This window comes from Papio anubis, chromosome 4 (genome assembly GCF_008728515.1).
Source record: "Papio anubis isolate 15944 chromosome 4, Panubis1.0, whole genome shotgun sequence".
NCBI lineage: Eukaryota > Metazoa > Chordata > Mammalia > Primates > Cercopithecidae > Papio > Papio anubis.
Genome location: NC_044979.1, coordinates 171,736,061 through 171,753,812, shown reverse-complemented (window position 1 = coordinate 171,753,812; position 17,752 = coordinate 171,736,061). Strand labels below are relative to the sequence as shown.

The 17,752-nt window shown below is 47.9% G+C and overlaps 1 protein-coding gene across 1 annotated transcript in view; it reads right to left on the bottom strand.

Annotated features, from left to right (window-relative positions):
* The window catches only part of DOP1B (DOP1 leucine zipper like protein B), a 125,696-nt gene that overhangs the window by 29,030 nt on the left and 78,914 nt on the right, over nucleotides 1–17,752 (bottom strand). The window contains exons 17-23 of the mRNA XM_021935528.2: nucleotides 17,370–17,470; nucleotides 16,126–16,316; nucleotides 8,630–10,259; nucleotides 7,653–7,764; nucleotides 6,712–6,900; nucleotides 3,911–4,033; nucleotides 2,343–2,480 (exon numbers count right to left, since the gene is read on the bottom strand). Of these exons, the coding sequence (XP_021791220.2) occupies nucleotides 2,343–2,480; nucleotides 3,911–4,033; nucleotides 6,712–6,900; nucleotides 7,653–7,764; nucleotides 8,630–10,259; nucleotides 16,126–16,316; nucleotides 17,370–17,470 (2,484 nt within the window). The remainder of the gene's footprint in view (nucleotides 1–2,342; nucleotides 2,481–3,910; nucleotides 4,034–6,711; nucleotides 6,901–7,652; nucleotides 7,765–8,629; nucleotides 10,260–16,125; nucleotides 16,317–17,369; nucleotides 17,471–17,752) is intronic.

The following is a 17,752-nucleotide window of genomic DNA, read 5'->3' as shown; positions in this document are numbered from 1 at the left end:
AAGCTGAGTACTAACCCACTACATGCACAGATCTCACTTTGTTATCTGCGCACCCACTGATACACACATGGATTGCTTCTGCCTTTTGGCTGCTGTGAATAATGCTGCTATGAACATCAGCACACAAATATCTGTTCAAGTAAAGCTATATTTTTTAATAATCACTTTTCCATTGCACAAATTTTCTTTTTTGTGGACAGGGTCTCACTCTGTCACCCAGGCTGGAGTGCAATGGCTCCATCATAGCTCACTACAACCTCATACTCGTGTGCTCAACTGATCCTCCTGCCTCAGCCTCCCAATTAGCTGGGGCTACAAGTGTGCACTACCACCCCCAGCTAATTTTTAAATTCATTGTGGAGACGGTGTCTCCCTACGTTGCCCAGGCTGGTCTTGAACTCCTGGACTAATGTGCTAGGATTACAGGCATGAGCCACCATGCCCAGGCCCCCTAATTTTCATTTAGATTATTCTTAAATTTTTGCTAACTGTATGATTTTAAATTGTTTGACAGAAGGCAATTATTTCAAGATTGAAATAAATCCCTGGTTTTTATTAACTTAAGAGCAAAACGGCTCTGCGGCTTTCAATGATGAAGTCTGCTTTGGTAAAAACAAAAACAGAAGACTCTAAGGGAATGCAAATATTAAACCACACAGCTTGCCCTGTTTTAAGTCCACTGTGTATAACTGAAGAAGCTCTCTAGACGACCTGGGCCCTCCAGGCTGCTGTAATGAAATTGAGCAGAAAAATTACAAGGAACTTCTTGGTTCAATGACATCAGCCTGAAGGTTTCTGTTTCACAGCAGCCAGATGAAATCTCTTTCTCAGAGTGTCTATCATGACTTATGTTCTCTGACATTTATTTTCTACTTTTATAAAAAATTATGCAGCCAGGCATGGTGGCTCTCGCCCGTAATCCCAGCACTTTGGAAGGCCGAGGCAGGAGGATTGCTTGAGCCTAGGAGTTCCAGACCAGTCTGGGCAACATGGCAAACCCCGTCACTACAAAAAATATAAAAATTAGTCAGGCGTGGTGGTGTGCACGTGTGGTCTCAGCTACTTGAGAAGATCACTTGAGCGTGGGGAGGTCGAGGCTATGGTGAGCTGTGATTGTGCCACTGCACTGCAGCCTGGATGACAGTGAGACTTCCATGCACCTGCACTCCCAGCTACCCGGGAGGCCGAGGCACAAGAATCACTTGAGCCCAGGAGGTGGAGGCTGCAGTGAGTTGAGATCGCACCACTGCACTCCAGCCTGGATGACAGTGTGACTCTGTCTCAAAAAAAAAAAAAAGGTACGCAAATTTTAGTTTGCCCTTGACAAAGACTCTCTCCTTGAGCTGACTCTAGCTAGGCGCCTCTGAGCCCTCTGCTTGACAAATGATTCTGTCCACCCCCACATCAAGGGACTTGAGCAAACACCACCAGCATGGATCCCTAGGATGGGGACACCAGTCCTCTTCAAACGCCTGCCCAAGAAAGCTCAAGGTTGCCAAAGAATTTACTGTTTGTTCCTGCCAACACCTGCAGAGAGGCCCCTGACCTCCCTTTCTCAGAGCATTTTAAGTTGACAATGATAAATACTTTCTCTGTCCCTTTGAGATGTGTATGTGTCTCCCACAGCCTAGGAATGTGTTTCTCAAGGACCTGGGAGCCATCCCTTTGAAATAGAATCACTGAGAAAGACAGAGTCTTGATCTCCCAGCCTCTGTGGGAGGGTAGGAGCCTCATTCGGATAAGCCCCAGTTAGCAAACCCAGATGGCCTAATCACATCTATGGACTGAGCAGCCTCCCTGCCTGCTCTTTTGTAATTTTCTACTTCTCCAATTCTCCTTAAATCCCTGCTCCTTCTCCTCCCTCCTCCCTCATCCTTTCCCAGTCATCTCCACACAAATCTAAACTGAACCCAGCACTTCCCCTTACCGCAGTGGTTACTGAATCACATCTGTCTTTACCACCTTTCACTAGAGTCTGGTTTTGTTCCTCTTTGACATCTTTACAGCTGCAAGTTCCTTGAGGCAGGTGCCCTTTCCCCTTTCTAAAGATTTTATTCCATTTAGTGCCCAGAAGGCGTGTACCAGGCAGTGTCCTCAGCAGCAGGGTACAAGGATGAGAGCCCCTGACCTCAGGCAGTTCCCACCTTAAAAAAGGAGCATCAAATCTTCATAGGTCTCCCCCAAAGCACAGCAAACAGCACTTCCACTTCACTACCCCAAGCAGTCCCACTCACTCTTGTTACCTATCTTTCCCTCCCAAACACAATTTATAAGGAAGGAGAGTTATGACGAATGCCACCCACTCATCTACAGAAGCCTAGAGGACTCCCCAGCCTCCTTACCTCGTCACCCCCTTTGACTTGGGGTGGCCTCTTCACCACCTCCTTCACCAGGTGCAGCAACGTGTCAGTCTGCAGGGTGCTGAGTGCACACACCAAGTCGACAAGGGTCAGCTGGGATGCACTCGCCGCTGGGATAATCTGCCAAGAAAAAAAAAATTCCTTGAAAGCTTAAATAAGGATGATGTACAAAAAGTATTCTATAGTAGCCGTCCCTGGAGAAATCAATCTGCTTTTTTTTTTTTTTTTTTTTTTTGGAGACAGAGTCTTGCTCTGTCACCCAGGCTGGAGTGCAGTGGCGTGATCTCGGCTCACTGCAACCTCTGCCTCCCAGGTTTAAGCGATTCTCCTGCCTCAGCCTCCTGAGTAGCTGGGATTACAGATGCCCACCAACATGCCTGGCTAATTTTTGTATTTTTAGTAGAGACAGAGTTTCGCCATGTTGGCCAGGCTGGTCTCAAACTCCTGATCTCAGGTGATCTGCCAGCCTGGGTCTCCCAAAGTGCTGGGACTACAGGTGTGAGCCACCACGCCCAGTCTGTTTTAATCTCTTAAACAAACATTTCCTATTGAACCAAGTAAAGGCTCCACCCATGGGAACAACATAATTTGATACAAATTAGGAATAAAAGGTGCAGTCCCTGATGGGGCTGTAATAGTGGTATGTTTGAATTTAGTAGAAAGCATTTTAGAAACATATATACTAAATTTGAAGGAAACAAGCGGTGGAATCAAAAATACGAAGACAGGAAGGAAAAACAGATAAACCAGACTCCCATTTGCTGGCCTTGGAAGGAAAGGCCTGGTATGGGAGGCATATTTTTAATGACATAAGTCTGCACACCCTGGTCACGGGCATTTGGAAGAACAACAACTAGCGCCAGGCTCCTCAGCAGGGAAGGAGCCCACAGGTGCTCAGGAGGGTGGCATCGGACACTGACCACTGACCCTTCCTCAGAGAACAGGTGCCCATGTCAGCCACAGAGGCTGAGCACTGGGGGAGTGTCCAGGAGGTGCAGCAGCAGACCCTGAGCAGGGGATGGAGCAGGGGTGGGAGGGAACAAAGAGGACTGAGGTTGAAAACAGTAGGCCAACCCCTGCAGGACTTCATGGTGGACCAGTCAAGTGGATAAAGAATGGGCAAAATGCAAACTGAAATTAATCTTTGGGCTCACGCCTGTAATCCCAGCACCTTGGGAGGCCGAGGTGGGCGGATCACGAGGTCAGGAGTACGAGACCAGCTTGGCCAACATGGTGAAACCCTGTCTCTACTAAAAAATACAAAAATTAGCTGGCCATGGTGGTGGGCACCTACAATTCCAGTTACTTGGGAGGCTGAGGCAGAAGAATCGCTTGAACCCAGGAGGTGGAGGTTGCAGCAAGCCAATATCGCACCACTGCACTCCAGCCTGGGTGACAAGAGAGAGACTCCATCTCAAATCGATAAAATGATTAAATCAACTCAATAGTTTCCCATGCTGGCCTCCAATGTCACCTTTGACTCCACATGATTCTGTGGTATTTCTTTGTCACGGTAAGTTTAACTGCTCCTCTAACTTTTTAAACTTTACCTTCATCTTACTGTGACGCTGGGCTTTCTTTCTGCTCCACACTGCCGCAACAGCTGCTGTCAACTGAACCCCAAGATGGGCCGTCAAGGGGTTTAAGAAGTCTAAAATTTTCTGTCTTATGGTCTAGAAAATAGGGAAAAAAAAAGTTACTGCGGGGTAATATTGGGGCTACGGCATCCTATACATTGAACCAGCACCTGCTGTCCATTCCCAAGATCAAGGACCCTGTCATGTTCATGCCCAATGCTGTGCTGAGGTGCTTCCCTGATGGGTGGATCCCAGCAAAGGGAGGAATCAGAACCCTTTCTGGAAGGAGTTGGATGTGTGATGGTGGCGTGTCATGCCGGGGGGAAGGAGCAGTGAACGGCCAAGGTGGAGAGACGGACGGCCAGCTAGACTGGCCAGGTTGGGAGACGGACGGCCAGCTTATTGGCCAGGTGGAGAGACGGATGGCCAGCTCGATTGGCCAGGTGGAAAGAGTGAGAGCCAGCTCGATTGGCCAGGAGCATCTCGGGAGATGATGAGTTTCACCCTTGCTGCTGTGAACACAGCAGGGGTCTTGCAGGAAGGCCGGCAAGGCTTTGCAGCACTGTTTCCATCTGGAAATCCCACAGCCTCAGCTTGACTCCATCAGCTGCAATGGAGGGCTTATATTCATTAGGAAAGTTCTTGCTCAATTTCCAGAAATAAGCACCATTTAACTAATTTTATCACGTAATCAATTTAATTAAACCTGTAACATGGTCCCGATGTCACTCACCACCTTCCACTTTGCTACTGATGAATTTCTCTGTGTTCCTGCCACGTTCCTCGCTCTGTAAATCCTGCTGCTCTCCCAGCCTGAAATGCCCACCCTAGTTAAATCCTCTCCACCTGGGGCCTCAGCTAAGTCACGCTGCCTCAGGAACCCCAGACCAGGCCAGGGCTCCTGTTCACACATTCTCAGGAAACCCTGCGTTTCTCTGAAGCCTTGCTCACATCGTTATTACACCGCCAGTTAATGTCTGCCACAGCCAGGGGGCAGGGACTTCATCTCTCTTGTCCCCTGGTAAAGCAAGAAAGCCTGGTGCTTGGCAGCAGGCACAAAACATCTTGTCGAAGGGACGGATTTACCCAGCACTTCCTGTGTCAACTGCCCATGTTTATTCCACATTAGATACAACTGAGCCAGCATGGAGCTGTCCCCTCCTTTCCACCATGGTTTCCGCTCTAGAGGGACTAATGGGGGATCCCGCTCCTCGGCCCTGAGTTCCTCAGGGAGGGCTAAGAGTTAAGTGCCTAATGAGCATCAGCCTTTATCGTAATTACTCTTCCCACCAACCCATGATAGGATGCTAGCCACAGCCTGGTTTAACAGAAGAGGAAATGGAGGCTCAGAGAGGCTGAGTGCTACAGGAAGTTCCTCTAAAAAAGGTTTAGAAAATCTTTTTTTTCTGAGTGAGAAAAAAGGTTTCTGAATCTTTTTAAGAGCAGGTTCTTGTAGAGGCTTGAAATACAGAACTCCCTTCTAGGGCACCCTTGGAATTGACAGAATGTCTGGAGGCCACCTGTGCACCATGGTACCTAAACGCAGGATGGCAAGGCTCATCCCTGAGGCCACAGATGGCACCTGGGGGCACTCAACTGATGTCAGATGTGGCAGATAATTCTGAGACACCACACACAGTAACACAGATGGTGAGCGACCGAGTCCTGCGCCTACGGCCTTCTGAGGCAGACACTGAAAATGGAAGAAGACTAAACTATAATATAAATATTCATGGTTGTACATTTTTGGTTTAAGAACTCAAAGGCACCCTGACATTCCACACTGATGGGGCCACGTTTGATAGGCACCACTAAAAGCAGAACAGAGATGAGCTGTCCAGCAGAAATGCTTTAGAGACTCAAGACTTGGGTCTCTAAATCATTGAGAGGTGAGGACCTAGGTACCCCCGCCTTGAACCACTGGAGACTATTTTTTTTGAGACAGGGTCTCACTGTCGCCCAGGCTGGAGTGCACTGGCATGATCTCAGCTCACTTCAACCTCCACCTCCTGGGCTCAAGCAATCCTCCTGCCTCGGCCTCCTGAGTAGCTGGGACTACAGGCACCTGCCACCATATCCAGCTAATTTTTGTATTTTTTGTAGAGATGGGGTTTTGCCATGTTGGCCAGGCTGGTCTCGAACTCCTGAGCTCAAGCATCACCCATCTTGGCCTCCCAAAGTGCTGGGATTACAAGCATAAGCCACCGTGCCTAGCTCTAGAGATTTTATTTATTTATTAATTATTATTATTTTTGAGATGGGGTTTTGCTCTGTTGCCCACACTGGAGTGCAGTGGTGTGATCTTGGCTCACTGGGTTCCAGCGATTCTCCTGCCTCGGCCTCCTGAGTAGCTGGGATTACAGACACGTGCTACCACACATGGCTAATTTTTGTATTTTTAGTATAGACAGGGTTTCACCATGTTGGCCAGGCTGTTCTTGAACTCCCGACCTCAGGTGATCCATCCGCCTGGGCCTCCCAAAGTGCTGAGATTACAGGTGTGAGCCACTGTGCCCAGCCAAGGCTTTATGTTTAACTACAAAATAAGGTGAATGGAAAATTAGAAGAAAACAGGCTGAAACCACTCGGACTCCTCCATTTAAGGTATAGGAAACTTACTGATAACAAACGAACCAGAGATTTCTACTTCTGACCTCTGACTTGGGTTTCATTGAGCACATCTGTTTATTATGCACACTTTCCTATACATATTTATTTTGGGTGGGACAATACAAGACCAAGTAAATGACAGAACTACAGAGACATCCTCTTACTTTGGTGGTTTTAAAGTAAACGGAAGAGGATCCCTTTGTGGCCCCTAGGAGATCGACAGGTCTCTTTTGAGTCTCCTCCTTTCTGAGAACATTCCAGAGAAGGGCCATGGTGTTAACAGTTCGAGGCAGCTCTTCCAAGATGGCATTTCTGGCATTCCTCAAGTTGGCAGGATCACCTGTGGCCATGGTCTAAAAATTAAAATGAATACATGAGGCCGGCTTTGTCTATGGAATGGTTTTTCTTCCCATAAGGGCAGCAGTGCTGGCGGGATGAAGTCTGGGCTGTTGGACTCTCTTCTAAGCAACTCATACATGTGGTGGTGTGGGAGCAATAAGCTTCCCTGTGCATTTCAACCCATGGTTCTCTTTCACAGAGACAGCTGTGAGTCTGATGTTCCAAATCACAGACTTTTCAACCATTCAACCAAAGTGTTAGATGGATTCTAAGACTTAATCCCACACAGGGTAGAATAACCAAGCTAAAATGTCTGCCAACTCAGATTTCACGAACACTATGACAGAAAGTAAAAAATATGTGGAAAAAGATGACTATAAGCCTAAAAATCAAACAAGTGGCTTTATACGTTATCTCATAGGCTAATGATGGAACAATGGGCAAAGGGCTGGCACAGGGATTGCCAGCAGGACGAAAATTATGTTTTCATGGCTGACATACATACATTACTTATACACATGCATTTGCGTTAATTATATACATGCATTTGCATACGCATTTGCATATATACTTGCATTGCTAACACACATGCATTTGCATACATGTGTACATGACTTATGTAATATTTGCATACACATTTACATTACTTCCATATGCACATTAGTTACATACATTACATACATATGTTACTTATTTGAAACAGTCATAAACCACAGACAAAACAATACATGAAAATTGCCTTGAACTCAGGAAAAAAAAAATTTACCTTTTTGTTTTGGTTGGCTTGTTCCAAAAGACAAAAATGACTAATAGTCGTCAGACCTTCTAAAAGGGTGAGTGGATAATCTGGAGAAATATTTTCCCTCTTGGAGGTTGTGCTGTGGTGAAGCAAAGAGAAATTCGTTTGAGAATTTTTAAAGAATGAGGCCATAAGGGTTTCTAATCCTACATATAAACACAGGAACTAGAGAGAGATCACCATCTCAAATAAACTGGAGCTCTCGTCATGGAATATCATTGTAATAATGTTAACCATCCTTTGTGCAATTTTACATTCATATAGTCACTTTGGAAAAATAGTTTCAATGTTTTAGAATTTCTGTGAAGATGATTCACATTTTTATTTCTGTTTTGCAAAAATAGTAGAGAGCAGCTGACATGCCCTGCAACACTGAGCTAGACTGGATACCTGTGTGGATTTAACATAAAGGATCAGGGCTGGGTACAGTGGCTCACTCTAGCGCCTCAGCACTTTGGGAGGCCAAGGCAGGTGGATTGCCTGAGCTCAGGAGTTCAAGACCAGCCTGGGCAACACGGTGGAACCCCGTCTCTACTAAAACACAAAAAATTAGCCAGGTGTGGCAGCAGGCGCCTGTACTCCCAGCTACTTGGAAGGCTGAGCCAGGAGAATTGCTTGAACCCGGGAGGCAGAGGTTGCAGTGAGCTGAGATCACACCACTGCACTCCAGGCTGGGTGACAGAGACTCCGTCTCAAAAATAAATAAAATAAAATAAAATATAAAATAAAATAAAATATAATAAATAAAATAAAATACAAAATAAAATAAAATAATATAAAATAAAATATCAGAACATTTAGTTGCCTGCTACCCTTCTCGACAATGCTAAACAGGCTTCTCAGTGGGATGAAATTATCCTCCAACCGACATCTGTGGCGAAACAGTCATTCGTTATAAAAACCATCACTAAGGCAATAAACATGTCACAAAGAGCACAACGCACCTGACAGAGAGCTTCACAGATTCGCTTTCATACTGCTTGACCAAGTCATCCAAGTTTTTGCAAATCTGGACAACAAAGGGTGTCACTGTCCAGCCCAGGGACTTTCCGAAGTAGGGCAAGGAATGCGTGACCAAGCTCACCCAGGCGGGATGCATGCCGTAGCCGTAGGCGGGCTGCAGACCCCTCACCACCGCAGAGACCAGCAGCCCCTGGGAGGTGAGGGGGTGCGGCTGCACGTACTGCAGGGCGCTGATGGCCTGCTGGAAGTTCAGGGCTCTCTGCCACTCCCGGGACAGGTCCGGCTGGTTTTCCCCCTCCTCGTGGGCCCGGCCTAGGTGGTGCTCCAAGACAATCAGCACCTGCAGCAGCTTCAGCAGCTCAATCTGCAGTGGGTGCTCACTCCAGATCTGGTCCTGACCCAAGTTGATGAGACTCTCCTCAAAGAGGCTGTCCTCCGGCAGGGCCCTGCCGTGGTGGGCGGTGGCCAGCCCGTAGCGCTTCTGGCTCGTGTACATGGACGCCGACAGGGAGAGCAGGACGAACTCCTGAACTTTGCACCTCTGCAGCAAGCTGTGGATGAATTCCACGTTCTTCCCTTCCGAAGACTTGGCCACCGAGACCAGCTGCGTCATGATCCTGATCAAAACCTCGACACTTTTGACCTGCACGTCCCGGTTGCCGAGAATGTCTCGGTGCGTCACCTTCAAATAGCAGGGGTAGTAGGAGCGCAGGAAGCTCAGGCAGAGGTAGGTGAGCAGCTCCAGGAGCAGAGAGTGGGGGCACACGTTGGGGGCCTGGGTCTGGAGCTTTCCATAGAAACTCTGGCCAATAAGGGCCTCCTGGTGGCGAGCCAGGAGGTTGGAGATGAGGTTGAGGTGCGCGGTGGAGCTGGTGTCCATGCTAGTCCTGGACACGGCCTCGATGAACTCCTTAGGGTTGGTTTTGAGCACAGCCTCCAGCACCGAGAAGGCATAGAGGACCCGCCGAGAGTCGTAGGGCTGCAGGTAGAGCAGGATGTGCTTGAACAAGGCCTCGACGGCCTCCTGCCTTTCCCGCTGCTGCTTCAGCAGCCTGGACGTAGTGAGGGCCTGGAGCTCCAAGTCGGCCTCCTCATCGCTGGAGAACGACTCAGAAGCCTGCGTCTTGTCCGAGTCCACCCGCACCAGGCTTAACTTGGCCCCAGCCTTGAAGCTTTCTGACTGGAAGGCCGCCAGCAGGGCCGAGCGCTTGGGGTATGCCCTGCCTCCCATGGGGATGGGCGCACAGCAGTTCTCTTCATTGCTCAGCTCCTGCGGGTCGTGGGAAGGGGAGGAGAAAGAGGACGTGTTCTCGCTGTCCGTGTGGCCGGAGCTCGTGTCTGCAGACTCGGTGTGCTCGCTGCTGTCTGGGGCGCCGTGGGCCGTCCTGTCCGGAAGCTCCACGTAGTAGGGCAGCTCTTCCTCGCTCAGCTCGCCTTGTGGCGGGTACTTCTCGGGCTCCTTCTCCACTTCGGCCCAAATGGCTTCACGGTCCACCGTGGTGAACTGGCTCAGAGGCAGGTGCTCTTCAGAGCCGCTCTCCTGAGGCTCGGGCCCTGCAGATGCTTCTCTGAAAGAGGTTTTTTTCCTGTTAAACCAACGGTGCCAGTCATCTGAAAATGACAAGATGACAAACGACTTTAGAACAGAAGGCTCAGCTGTGACACATTAGCTGTAGGGCAGTCTTTGTCTTAAAGCCAGACAGAAAGATTAATCTTCCTAAAACTCTCACATGAACCACCACCACCAGAGTCCGGGTTATATTACAGACAAAAGCAGACAAAGGAAGGTGGATAGGTTTTACAGAACGTTCAAGGATGGGATCATTTAATTACATTGTTATAGTAAACTTAAGTATCATAACTCTTTGGGGGCAGCAATTTTTAAAAACACATATTATTTTTTCCTAGGAATTCCCTTTCAAGATGTATCCTGGCCGGGCGCGGTGGCTCACACCTGTAATCCCAGCAATTGGGAGGCCAAGGCAGGTGGGTCACCTGAGGTCAGGAGTTTGAGACCAGCCTGGCCAAAATGATGAAACCCCGTCTCTACTAAAAATACAAAAAGTTAGCTGGGCATGGTGGCGGTCCCCTGTAATCCCAGCTACTCGAGAGGCTGAGGCAGGAGAATCGTTTGAACCCAGGAGGCAGAGGTTGCAGTGAGCTGAAATTGTGCCAGTGAACTCCAGCCTGGGCAACAAGAGCAAAACTCCATCTCAAAAAACAAAAAAACAGAAATGTATTCTGCAGAAATGTCAGCAGAAGACTTTCAAAGCCATAAGGATGTGGATATTCACCGAAATGTCATGTGTGTATAAAGACAAACTGGAGGCCGGGTGTGGTGGCTCATGCCTATAATCCCAGCACTTTGGGAGCCTAGGCGGGCAGATCACCGGAGGTCAGGAGTTTGAGACCAGCCTGGCCAACATGGAGAAACCCCATCTACTAAAAATACAAAAATTAGCTGGACGTGGTGGTGCATGCCTGTAGTCCCAGCGTGGGAGGCTAAGACAGGAGAATCACATAAAAAAAAAAAAGAAAGAAAGAAAGAAAAAATCAAGCCAGGTACAGTGGATTATGCCTGTAATCCCAATACTGTGGGAGGTCAAGGTAGGAGGATTGTTTGGGAGGCCAGGGTAGGAGGATTGCTTGAGCCCAAGAGTTCCAAACCAGCCTGGGCAACATGGAAAAACACCACCTCTACAAAAAATTTAAAAGCTATCTAGGTATGGTGACACACACTGGTAGTCCCAGCTACTCGGGAGGCTGAGGCTGGAGGGTCTCTTGAGCCCAGGAGTTCGAGACTGCAGTGAGCTATGATGGTGTCACTGCACTCCAGCTTGGGCAACCGAGTGAGACCCCTGTCTCTAGAAAGAAAGGAAAAAAAATCAAGCAGCAGAAGAGTACTGTATAGAATGAGCCCAGTTAGGAGAGAATATGTATAATACGCAGCCACTAGGAAAGTCTGGAAGACTACCTGCCAAACCATTAACAATCCCTAGTTCTATCAATGAGCTTTACAAAGGACTTCCATTCAGGTTTTTACGTCCTCATTATTTCCATTCTAAAAATAAGCATGTTGGCCGGGCGCGGTGGCTCAAGCCTGTAATCCCAGCACTTTGGGAGGCCGAGATGGGCGGATCACGAGGTCAGGAGATCAAGACCACCCTGGCTAACACGGTGAAACCCCATCTCTACTAAAAAATACAAAAAACTAGCCGGGCGAGGTGGCGGGCACCTGTAGTCCCAGCTACTCGGGAGGCTGAGGCAGGAGAATGGCGGGAACCCGGGAGGCGGAGCTTGCAGTGAGCTGAGATCCGGCCATAGCACTCCAGCCGGGGTGACAGAGCGAGACTCCGTCTCAAAAAAAAAAAAAAATAAGCATGTTACTACTTCTATAGTCAGAAAACATATGACACTTTTAAATATTCAAGTCTCTTTTAGGAGAAGTCAAACAGGCCACTGACCACTGCCTATTTTTTTTTAAAAAAAGAAGTGAGTCAAAAGTCTTTGATATTGCCAAACATTTTTAATAAGCAGTGTTCAATAAATCTATGCCATGAACCGGGCATGGAGGCTCACACCTGTAATTCCAGCACTTTGGGAGGCTGAGGTGGGTGGATCACTTGAGGTCGGGAGTTTGAGACCAGTCTGGCCAACATGGTGAAACCCCATCTCAACTAAAAATACAAAAATTAGCTGGGCGTGGAGGCACGTGCCTGTAACCCCAGCTACTCAGGAGGCTGAGGCAGGAGAATGGCTTGAACCCGGGAGGCAGAGGTTGCAATGAACCAAGATTGCGCCACTGCACTCCAGCCTGGGCCATAGAGCGAGACTCTATCTCAAAAAAAAAAAAAAAAAAAAAAATCTGTCATTCTCATAAGGTTTTTAGAATGATCAAACACGATAAAGCACACAAAAGAACTTTAAAAAAAAATCTATGTCATGGACATTAAGCAAGATCAAAAATGGAAGAAGAATATCAGAAATTGATGAGCTGCTTGAAGTGCATAGCAGTATTTTAAAAATAGATTTCTACAGGATTACAGTAGTAGGGTAGGGTAAGCAGGACACTTATTTTTTTCAGAGAAAGAAAATGGCAGAGCAAAGACGTTCTCTCCTACTTGGAGGTGGCAGACTATTTCTGTGGTCAGCAGGAAACAGATTAGAGGAAGCAGCAAGGTAGTGCTGGGTGACTTTTAAAGACCAAGGAAGGCTAGGCGCAGTGGCTCACACCTGTAATTCCAGCACTTCGGGAGGCCGAGGCAGGCAGAACACTTGAGCTCAGGAGTTCAAGATCAGCCTAGCCAACACGGCGAAACCCCCATCTCTACTAAAAATACAAAAATTAAGGCTGGGCGTGGTGGCTCACACCTGTAATCCCAGCGCTTTGGGAGGTTGAGGCAGATGGATCACCTGAGGTCAGGAGTTCAAGACCCAACCTGGCTAACATGGTGAAACCCCGTTTCTACTAAAAATACAAAAAATTAGCTGGCTGCGGTGGCCAGCGCCTGTAATCCCAGCTACTCAGGATGCTGAGGCAGGAGAATCGCTTGAACCTGGGAGGCAGAGATTGCAGTGACTTGGGATCACGCCACTGCACTCCAGCCTGGGCGACAGAGTGAGACTCTTCTTCTTCTTCTTCAAAAAATAAATTAATAATAATAATAATAATAATAATAATAATAATAAAGCCCAAGGAACTATGGAGATAGAGCTTTCCTCTTAAAATAGAAAAGAAATACTAAAAAATGTAGCTGCCATGAATTGTAGCCAAACTTTTAAGAAGGTTCTTTGTTTACACTTCAGTTTTACTTTCTTTTTTTTTTTTTTTTTTTTTTTTTTTCGGGGGCTTTTTGTTTTGTCTCCCCGGGGGGGGGGAGTGGGCGGATCTCAGCTCACTGCAAGCTCCGCCTCCCGGGTTTACGCCATTCTCCTGCCTCAGCCTCCCGAGTAGCTGGGACTACAGGCGCCCGCCATCACGCCCGGCTAGTTTTTGTTGTATTTTTTAGTAGAGACGGGGTTTCACCGTGTTAACCGTGTTAGCCAGGATGGTTGCGATCTCCTGACCTTGTGATCCGCCCGTCTCCGCCTCCCAAAGTGCTGGGATTACAGGCGTGAGCCACCGCGCCCGGCCCAGTTTTACTTTCTTATAATGTGGAACAATAAAATTTGATAGGGCCTATTTGATAGGGCAGCCAGCTTTTCCCCTAAAGAAAAACCAGAGGTTAGAGGTTTAGGCCAGGAGCCCTATAAAGACAGGAAGCCATTTAATATACTTCTGCTTACTTAGCTGATGGGCTGCTTTTCTCTGTAAGATAAGATTGAGACAGCCAGGAGAGGTGGCTCATGTCTGTAATCCCAGCAATTTAGGAGGTCGAGGCGGGCAGATCATTGGGGGTCAGGAGTTCGAGACCAGCCTGACCAACATGGTGAAACCCTGTCTCTACTAAAAATACAAAAAGAAAAAAAAAAAAAATTAGCCAGGCATGGTGGTACATGCCTGTAATCCCAGCTACTCAGGAGGCTGAAGCAGGAGATTCACTTGAACCCAGGAGGTGGAGGCTGCAGTGAGCTGAGATCATGCCACCGCACTCCAGCTTGGGTGACAGAGCGAGACTCTGTCTCACACACACACAAAAAAGATTGAGATAAATACAGGGTATTTATAACCCCGCAAGCTTGTTGTGGGAAACTGAGGACTAGAGAGACGGATATGGGAAAATAGGAGGACGTTTATTTTATTGTATGCACTGGCTCAGTGGATTCACATCCAAAAAACTGAGCATTGAACAGAGTGACGGGGTTTTTACAAGCAGGCTTATAGAAGCAAAACAAAAGCAGTTAATCATATGACAGGTCACGTAATCTATAGCATAACTGATGACTTGGCATAACTTGTGGCCTTGCATAGCTGGTGGCCTTGTAGCTGCGTTGAAAGAATAAACAAATACTGGCTAAATACAGACATTTGTCCTTTCGTTTCTACTACACCCCTTGTTCCGGAGTTGGGGTGTCTGGAGTCTATTTCTTTGGTTTCAACTTCTCGAACAGCATTAGCTTATAACTATCCTTGAAGTGAGCTTGCTAGGCAGAGGAAAACTTGCTCTTCTTTTCTTTTCTTTTTTTTCTTTTTTGAGATGGAGACTCACTCTGTGGCCCAGGCTGGAGTGCAGTGGTGCGATCTCAGCTCACTGCAACCTCTGCCTCCCAGGTTCATGCCATTCTCCTGCCTCAGCCTCCCGACTGGCTGGAACTACAGGCGCCTGCCACCACACCCAGCTTAGTTGTTGTATTTTTAGTAGAGACAGGGTTTCACCAGGATGTTAGCCAGGATGGTCACAGTCACGGGTCACAGGCCTGACCCCGTGATCCGCCCACCTTGGCTTCCCAAAGTGCCAGGATTACAGGGGTGGGCCACCGCCTGGCCCTTCTTTACTTTTTAACCCTTGTCTTGCCACATTCTGGGCCTTGGCTTTCACTTCTTAGACTAGGGCACTACAACTTTCTCATAGCCTTGTCTGTTACTTTTCTTTGAGTGAATGAATGCAGTACTTATTATTGTTATTATTTAAATTTCTGCCTCAAGCTAAACAAACTCACTCAAAGTTTGCAAACCATCCCTTAGAAAATTGTGAAGTCATTAAATATAGCTATTGTAGGAAGTAATGTGAGTTCATAAAATGCATTCAATATTAATCATCGAAGTTTAATTGACTCATCAGGCTTAGTTTTTCTTTTCTTTCCTCATTTCTACCTATATTCTTTTACATTTGTGTTAAAGATGCCTCTGGAAGTTCTCTGAACTGAAAGGTTTATTTCTTCTTCATTTCTGATAATCTGATTAACAGGATTTTATAGTCTAAAAAGAATCTTAGAGCACAGAGAGAAAATAAACTACTTACCTTGTAATTGAAGGTTCACAAATAAAAGTTATTTTATTTATTCATTTATTTATGAATGACAGAGTCTCTCTCTGTCACCCAGGCTGGAGTGCAGTCGAGCCATCTCAGCTCACTGCAATCTCTACCTCCCGGGTTCAGAAGATTCTCCTGCCTCAGCCTCCCAAGTAGCTGGGATTACAGGCATGCGCCACCACGCCCAGCTGATTTTTGTATTTTTAGTAGAGATAGGGTTTCACCATGTTGGCCAGGCTGGTCTTGAACTCCTGACCTCCGGTGATCCACCTGCCTCAGCCTCCCAAAGTGCTGGGGTTACAGTTGTGAGCCACTATGCCCGGCCAATTTTCCTTAATAACAAAATAATCTGGTTTTTCAGTGAAAACAGCAAACCCACTCACTAATAGTTCTAAGTGCTAGATCACTGAGTCCTTAAATTGTCGAAGTCCTCACAATTTACAAAGCACCATTTGCATCTAATAAAACTACCTAGTGGGCCTCAGTCCCTCAATGATCACTACTGAGGTCCAGTCCCCTGACCCGTTCCTCCCTCCCCCTCGGGTCCCATGCAGGCTGCTCACCGGCCGAGTTCTCCTGCTTGAGGCAGTGGATGGAGGTTCTCTGGGTTTTTGGCTGCAGCAGGAGCAGGAGCACGGGTTCGAGGATGCGAGCCACGTCCCCGAGGGAGAGCGCACGCACCAGCCAGCCCTGGGCTGCTGCGCTGATGGCGCCATCCGTGCAGGCCAGGCTGTCCAGCACGACGAACAAGGACCTGTGGTGGGAAACACACCAGTGAGTCTGCTCGCAGCCACCCCTGTGCGCCACGCACCTTGGCGGACACTGGGCATAGGGCATCACCCAACACAGGGCCCCCAGGAGCTCCACCCAAGCTGGACTTCCAGACCCAAGTGGATGAGGATAAGGGGGACTCCACTTGGGTTTCACGTTGGAATCACCAGTGGGAGCATTTAAAATCCCAATGCTCAGGCCTCACCCCAAATGGGTTATATATCTGAGTCTGGGCCTGGGCGCCAGGCATCAGAATCAGCGGCGTCTCTAAGGCTGAGTGCCTGGCCTCATGCCTAGAGTTTCAGAGGCACTCGGGAAAAGCAATGTGGAGTAGAATGGGCTGCAATCAAGTTCCCCTCTTCAGCATGAGTCAGTGATGGGACAAGCACACACACCAATTGTGCTCACTCCCCCAGGGGAGGTTTAGGCCATCTGACCTCCCTGCAAAGTCCCCTCGTAGGGGCATGTTGTAAAAGCTGCACAGGTGATTCCGGGGTATGCCGGGATTCCTCACATCCCAAACAAATTAACAAAATTCCTAACGTGTTCACATGTGTCTGGCCTAAATTCACTTGTTTATGGGAACCACTGGCTGTGCTCGGGGGGTCATGAGCAGGGGTCAGGCGTTCTTTTTTTGAGATGGAGTTTCGCTCTTGTCACCCAGGCGGAGTGAAGTGGCGCAGTCTTGGTTCACTGCAACTTCCACCTCCCGGGTTCAAGCGATTTTCCCGCCTCAGCCTCCCAAGCAGCTGGAATTACACATGCCCACCCTCATGCCCGGCTAATTTTTGTATTTTTAGTAGAGATGGGGTTTCACCATGTTGGCCAGGCTGGTCTTGAACTCCTGGCCTCAAGTGATCCACCTGCCTTGGCCTCCCAAAGTACTGGAATTACAGGCATGAGCCACTGCGCCCGGCCGTAGGGGTCATGTTTTCAACTGCATGCACCTCTCCCTCCCCAGCCCCACATGTTGGGCAGGAACCTCTGTGGAGTTTCCTTGAGAGTTAACGGTAGATCATAACGAAGATCGCCTTACCTGTCAAAGGAGCGATTGTGAGATGTTACTCGACTGCCTTGGATCTCTCTTGTCAGATGCCAGATCACGGAAAATCTAAACAGAGCTTCCAGCCTTGTTCCCTTGATGAGGAAATAAATGGGAGTGAGGAACTTGGTTTCATAACTGACCGCTGTCTTCAGTCACCATAAACCCCATTTAAACAACAGATCAAAGACTTCAGCAGAACTGACAGCAACCACAGCAAAGATGCTGCATTCTCCTTTGACTGATTCGGCCAGAAGGAAAAGGAGAACCTGCATCCTCTCTCTCTGATTGTTCACTTTAACAGAGCAGCACAGTCAGAGCTCAGTATCGGAGTCCAGGGTCACCCCTGTGGCCTGCAGCCAAAGGAAAACACAAAG